The 7500-nt window shown below is 45.3% G+C and overlaps 1 protein-coding gene across 1 annotated transcript in view; it reads left to right on the top strand.

Moving 5' to 3' along the window:
• Positions 1 to 7500, top strand: part of LOC135116218 (retinal homeobox protein Rx2-like) — a 77500-nt gene that overhangs the window by 25468 nt on the left and 44532 nt on the right. Inside the window, 1 exon segment of the mRNA XM_064033567.1 lies at positions 1498 to 3884. Within this exon segment, the coding sequence (XP_063889637.1) occupies positions 3302 to 3884 (583 nt within the window). The 5' untranslated portion in view covers positions 1498 to 3301.

The raw sequence follows: 7500 nt of genomic DNA, 5'->3' as shown, positions 1-7500 counted from the left end.
AAAATAAAGTCATGGTCAGCAAAATTTAAGATTGCTAAGTCTCACAATCATTAATATCGTTGTTCTTGTGTCTCCTTTACCACCCGTTTCAGTTTTCTTGCTTTTTATATGTCTTTCTTGCCCCCCCCCCCTTTTTTTCCAGTTTATTAGCTATCGTTTTGGTGATTCCTCTTGAGCGATTTGCTTTTTGTTTTTTCATTGTTTGTAGCTACTCGACTTGGTGTAATTTTCTTGCTTCTCCTTTGCTCTTGCTTTAATGTGTTTATTTAATTCTTAATTTGCCTTTTCTTGTTTTGTTGTGTCTTTATTTAAGTCAGTATAAATTTCTAGTCTAATTTGCTCCTCGTTTATTTGTATATAATTATGTATTTCCTTCTTTATTTCTTATTTCACTAACCAAAACAAATTACCAGTAGTGTGTGTGTCTGTGTGTATGTGTGAACGAACCACTCACCTTCACTCAGTAGGTAACCACGAGGCTTCTTCCCCTTCCCTGCCTCGCGCCGTTTGTCTTGCCCTCACGGATCCTCGCCGCGCCTCACACCTCATTTCCCCTCCATCTCCCTCAATGGATATGACCCCTCACTCTCCGTCTTCCCCTCGCCGCCCGCACAAAAACACCCTCGCTTCACAGCCCGCCGACAACACGAGTCTCCTGCAGAAACTGGGGCTTTAATTCCTCCCTCATTAAATTTACTGTATTTTTCGCCCTTCCTCGTCTTTTTATTTTTCAGGTTGTTATTAAGGTTAATTCTTGTCCTTATTTTGAGTTGTTCTTTTTGGGGGGTTTGTGTTGATTAGTTGTTCAATTTGCGTTTTTTTTTTTTTCTGGTCTTACTTTCCTCTTACCTTTAATTTAAAGTTTATTGGTAAGATTCATTCTTGATCTTATTTTTATTTATTTACTTTTTTTTTTATGGCTGTAATCAGTTAGTTGTTAAATTTATTTGATTTATTTCCTTCCCTTTCTTTCCTTATTTTTTTTTTTAGGTTATAATTTAGGTGCAATTAGTCTAGAAATTCCCTTCTAATTATTTCTTGGCATATTTTCCTTCACTAACGTTATTACTTCCTCCCTCTAAAATTATGATTATTCTTCGCTTTTTTTAGACAACTTACAGTAACACGATTATTTTACCTTATATTTTCATAACTTTCCCTTGGACCAGCATCTTTCGCGAGGTACTTTCCAGTGTTTTTGTTTACCCTCTAGTTTATAGTTTCTCGTTTTCTTGAAAAAATAAAAACTTAAACGATTACTTTCCTTACGTCTACATGCGACTTCTTTGCTGATTGCTTTAGTGTTTTTAATATGTACGTTTGCTTATTTCTCTAACGCACGAAGTTAATTCATATGTATCTTTACATTTCTTCCAGTTCATCTTTCCCTTTTCTGTCTCTCTTACATTTAATTAATTTCCAGACTACTTTACAATGTTTTTTTTTTTCATATATTTCAATGTTTATTAATGTATGTTACCTTTTTCTCTTCCGCAGGCAAGCTCACCATCAGCAGCTGAGGTAAGACGCCTTCTCCTTGTGTTACAAACTTTCATGGGCTGAGTGTGTGGACGCTGAACAGACCCGATCAATATTTCCGTCTTGGGAGGAGAAGAGACGGAGGCTCACGGAGGTTCAGTCCAGCAAAGAAAGAGATAAAAGCGAAGATTGAGCAGGAAGGAAAGACAGAGAGAGAGAGAGAGAGAGAGAGAGAGAGAGAGAGAGAGAGAGAGAGGGAGAGAGAGAGAAGAGTGATCTGCGCTTGGACACTCTTAGGTGAGTCAAGATCGCCCCCCGGTAAGAGCCTCGCCCTGCGCCTCTCCAGACATTGATATCCTTAGCGGGACGCCTAGTTAGGGGGACTTACTGGGGCCAAACGTGCGTCCAGGCCCCCAGCGATGCCGCCCCCGCCCCTATCCTCCCCTGTCCCCTTGCTCCCTGTCCCCCTCAGTTCAGCGCCTCCTCCTGCTCCCCAAGCCTCTCGTAGGTCCCTGTAAGCGCTCCAGCGTCGGGATGGCGTGCGTATATTGATCGGTAGGGGCGAGGGTAGCACACACACACACACACACACACACACACACACACACACACACACACACACGAGACTCCCTCTTCTCCTCACTCACCATTGTCTCAAAAACCAGCTCAGCCTGTAATGCTCCGTCCCCGCCTGGAGTTGCTCTGTCTGTCTTCACTTCATCCTTCTTTCCTTCCTTCCTTCCTTCCTTCCTCCTGGCGTCGTCGCTCCGCCTTTCCTCCTATCCTCCTATCCTCCTCCTCCTCCTCCTCCTCCTCCCTTTCCGCCATCCGCCACTAAACTCCGTAACACCCTCGCTGACTCGCCATAATTCGTAAATTTGAATACATCTCACAAAAGGCGTTGATCTAATTCCATTCCATCTCTCCGCTCCTCCTCTTCCTCCTCCGCCTCCACCTCCGCCTCCTCTACCACTTCTCCTCCACCACCTCCTCCTTCTCAATCCTCCTCCTCTCCTCTGCCTCCTCCTCCTCCACTAAAGCGAAACATTATTTCTTTAAGTCAAGGAAATGAGGAATTCTGGGAACGAGTGATGTCGGAAGAAAGAGGGAGCGAATTGAGTGTCTCTCTATCTTTATATCTGTAGGTGCGGCTCGGGCGGCTGTGTCGGGCCTTTTCTATCACCACCATTGTGCCGAGACCTAATGAGTTGTCACTACTCAATTATTTCTCCGGCGCCACATAATGCAGAAAATTTCGTTCGGTCCCTCCGTGCCGACATCTGGTCCCGGCAACTGTTTTCCCGGCCAATTTTTCACAGCGGCCTCCTGATAAAAGACCGTTTAGTGTCTGGGGGTTGTTGATATCAATTTATTTCCTTTGATACACACATATAATTTCATTACGGTACAAATCGCTTCAATTGGGGCTCGAGTCAGCGCTTTCATCTAACCATTACTTGACATGCTGTGAGCTGATTGGTCAAGAGGAGATGACGTCACGCCCTCCAGTCGATAGACCACGCCTTTATGATAACAGAGTCCGGGCCGACCAATGAGCGGCCCGCCTGGCCCCGTGTGGGCGGGGCGCGGCGGAGCGGAGGGCAGGGGTCTCGCGTGAACAAGTTGTAACACACAAGTCGCTCCTCTCGGCACGGCCATTTGGCGCCACCATGAGTAGCGGCGGGGCTTTACCTGGTGTCATGGCCGCCCGGGTCAGTTTGGTGTGACGGCCCGATCCTGCCGCGTCCTGCCGTGACCTGCTGTGACCTTGTCGGGGCCCCTCACCTGACCCCAGTGCCCGGTGAACGAGTGTCCGCGGCGCATGGCCCTCACCACGGCGGAGCCAGGCCAGGCGGCGGCACCGCTGCCCCGCGCCCCCGCCCACACCTTGGACCTCGACGCCCGCCACCGACTTGAGTCCCGGCACAGGGACTTCGAAAATTCTTTCGTCTCCGAGAGGAAGTACCCCTACCCCGAGGCACCGCCACAGGACACCAAGTTCCCATTGGAGGCCGCTAAGCCCGCCGCCGAGCTGGCCGCCGAGCTCAAGAGGTCTGAGGCCGCTGCCAAGGTCGCGCTGGAGAGGTACGAGGGCAGTGTTGGCGGTGGCGGTGGAGGCGGCGGCGGCCCAGGCGTTGTGGGCAGCGGCGGACCGGGCACGGGCGCCCTCACTGCTGCCTCCTGTCCTTCGCACACCATCGATGCCATCCTGGGCCTCCGCTCACCGCTCAAAGGCTCCCCCTCCCCCCCACACTTACACGGCCTCAACAACAACACCTCCACCAACAACATGAACATGGCGACCGCAGCCTCCCCGGCCAGGGGCGGCGGCGGTGGCGGCAGAGTGGGCGGCGGCCGAGATGATGGCGGGGACACCGACGACTCCAGCACCGCCACTCCTCCAGGTGGGTCCTGTCCCTCACTTTATTTTACTCTCCCTGTAGTCATCATCCATCATTCACTCCCACCCTCACTCATTCCTCATCTTCCTTTTCTTTCCCTGTCACCACCATCATCGTCACCAGCACCGCAAACAGACAGGAGCTGAAACTCATGATGCACTGAACGAAGTCACCTTGGGTTTTAGAGTAATGAATTATTGCCACCATGACATGGAAAACACAAACCCACCATACGTGAAGGAGCCCGTGATTGTTCTGCCACGCCCATTTCTTCAGACACTCACAAATCTGCAATATCACGTGTCACACAGTCACTTCCTTTACCTCTCTTATTTGTCAATCACTCAGAGAGGAGGGTGAAACCGCAATATATTTCGTCGCATCTTGTATCGCCTCCACCCAGTGTTACTGAGATACTTCAAAACTCACACCTCAAATTATGACACCTTAGATGCGATTACAAGTGTTTCCCGTTAATCTTCACATCTTATAGGAAAGGAGCATATCATGTGGCGTATCGCGTCACATGAAAACTGAAATCAAACTTGCTGTACGTTCCGTAATCATTGTGTGTGTTCTAGATTGACGAGGCATCGACAGCTCCTCTCAGCGTCCAGCGAGTGCATTCAGGGCCTCGCAGGTACAGGCACGCAGGCGAAGCATCGCATATGGTTTCCTCGTTTTCTTGGGACAGACAGGAGCAAAGTGTCACATTCCCCACATTCCTCGGGCTCCCTCAGCGCCGTAATTGCTGTTCCCACCCACCGCGGCTACTCAGCGGGCCGCCACCCTCGTCTTCAAGTGGTCGCATTCATATTCACTTGAGGGGAAGGCTGTGTTTTGAATCGCAGCGAAAAGACACGACGGTAACACAGTAATAATTGTTAAATATTATAACAACGCCCTAGAAATGTAACGAAAACAAACGCGATAAATGACACGATGATAGGCAAATGGTTAATAATATAGTGTTGCAGTGGAAAAACTAGATTGGTAATACACAAAATCCTCTTGACATTCGTTAAAAGTAGTCCTCCGGTAACCAAAATAATGTAACCTGCCATGTGTGTACGTAACAATGAATAGTCCGATGCAGTGAAATTTTTAAGCCACAAAATTTGCTTGACATAAAAATAATCATCCATAAAGCAGATAAAGAGAAAAGCTCCCATCTTATATTAAAGTTATATGAAAGGTTAGCAATAAATTTGGGAGAATGTGGGATTATCATCAGAGTTAAAAATGAAAGAAAGGAAGCAAGCAAGGAAAGTAAGTAACCATATAACACGTTCATATTGTGCACTGTTATTAAACATACGGTGCTCTCCTCAGTGTGTGCGAGAGGGCCGCGGCAAACCCTCCTGGCCGGAACGCGCATCGCTGCCTCTCATCTGAAATGCTTTCCCTTCCAGTCCCCGCCAGACTACTGCACTCGTCTCCCTCCCTGGTACGTGACTGCAAGTGTCGAGGCTGGAACGTTAATTATATAGCATCCAGAGGCGTGTGTGTGATGAGGGTAATCAGAACCCACAGGTATACAGACCATACACAGTATTTCTTCACGGAAATACTGGTTTTGTAAGTAAATATCACGAGGAGGAAATCACAAAATATATAAGCAAAATTAATCCAAAGACGATATCTGGAAAAAATAAATAAATACTTAAGTCTTTTGTATACTAATCTATGGCTAATGTATTGATAGAGAAAAATATTACTGATACCCATATTCTGATCTGAAGAAGTTGCATTAGTAGTTACTCATGAAGCTTTGGCTATTCCACACTATACGAAGTTATTTCAAAGACTTCCGACCGTATTTTCAAAGGTTTCGCTGGCAGATTAATAAAGTTATTAGCGATTTTCTTGAGCATTTTCATGGTTCAGGTGATAATTCAACAAAGATTTTACACCATCGGTAGGGAAAACACCCTTGAGGACCCGATTAAATAATCTCAGAGACATACGAATAGTCCTAATGAGAGACCAAAGCGTTTCAAAGCACACCTGCTGTAAGCAGGTAGGTAAATGTGTTAATCGATAAAATAAAATAAAACAAAAATCTGCCGTAACGTTAGCTGTGCCTTACTGCATTTGCTCCTCTTCTTCCTAATACGAGGTTATTGGATCAGATAAATTAACTCACCTGAAGCCAAGAATTTCATCACTTTTTTTTTTTTTTTTTTTGCTTTAATATTCGAAGACCTAGATTAGTTTCGCAGCATACGTCGGTGTCGCTTCTCGGAGGTTGTAATTAATTTCACTGACATCTCTTCGGGGAACGTGTTGGGTTAAGGAGGCTTGCAGATTTCATTGTGCACTCTTTTTTGAAATGACTCGGTGCTTCGTTAAGTTAATGTTATGCTGCGTGAGAGAGAACGATGGTGCGGCCAGAGAGAGAGAGAGAGAGAGAGAGAGAGAGAGAGAGAGAGAGAGAGAGAGAGAGAGAGAGAGAGAAAGGAGAGGGGAGTAAGGGGGGGGCCAGACAGTCACTAATCCATTTATACAGTCAATGGCATATCTTGCGTAATAACAAAAGTAAATCTGGATGACTTGAATACCCTTAGGAGCGCCGGTGAGTGAGCTGGCAGCCGCGCCTCACCAGCCACTATTGCTGCGCCTTGAAATCACTGTCACTCAATCACTGGCCATTCATATACTACAGGCGAGTAATCTGATCGATGGAAAAAATGTACTGTAGGAATGCTGTAGGAATTGATATCAGGTACAAAAAAGTTTTCCCCGAAAAAAAATAAATGAATAAAAATGAAACATAAAAATGAAGATAAATAAACAAATAATATATCACAATAAATAATAAAATATCAATGTCATATAACAATTTCCTATTACATCCTCAGTTCCTCTTGGTATTTTGCGGAGCTCCTATCTTAAACCAATTCATAAGTCCATGTATTAATTTCCATTCTTTTTATGCATATGAAATTCACTAGTCTTCGTAACATGACTTCCTAGGGTGATCGTACATAACTGTATTCAACGTTATTTTCTTTTTATTCAAGTTTCAGATCATTCATCTATAACTAACAAATCTTCCTTATCCACTATTATTTTCCTTAGTCTAGACTAGTATTCAGAAACGCTCTGCTCTCACCACGACTCTTTTTCCAAGGCCACAGAAATGATCAGCAGAATTCTCAACAGTGTTTCTCCTTTCAGTAATGTAGAAATCTTGTTACTCTGTCATCAAAACCGTAAAAACACACTTAAAATCCCTTGTAGCTTCAACTAGATCCTTTTGAAATACTGAAGGTCCGGCGCAGAAGTGTTCCATAATACGGGCCTAAGCCTCAGATTATATATCCGTCAAGAATAAGCAACCGTCACAGCTTCAGTACCCAGTCAGGTGTTGGCGTGGTGCTTGAAACCTCTATATTAAATTAACTTCAATATTATGCGCAGTACAATCCATGCCCGATGTTAGGGAAGAATTAAAGATACAGCGATTCTCTAAGTACTGGACATTGTTTTCATTGTATTTTCATATCCTTGTGTAAGTTAACTGGCCTTTTGCAGTCTTCCCATTTTCTTATGTTCTTTTGTTTCTGTTCCCTCTTCGATGTAACAATAGATGTAGCTGGAGAGTTGTCAGGCCAAG

The sequence above is a fragment of the Scylla paramamosain genome, chromosome 30 (assembly GCF_035594125.1).
Source record: "Scylla paramamosain isolate STU-SP2022 chromosome 30, ASM3559412v1, whole genome shotgun sequence".
Taxonomy (NCBI): domain Eukaryota; kingdom Metazoa; phylum Arthropoda; class Malacostraca; order Decapoda; family Portunidae; genus Scylla; species Scylla paramamosain.
This window is presented reverse-complemented; position numbering and strand designations above follow the sequence as displayed.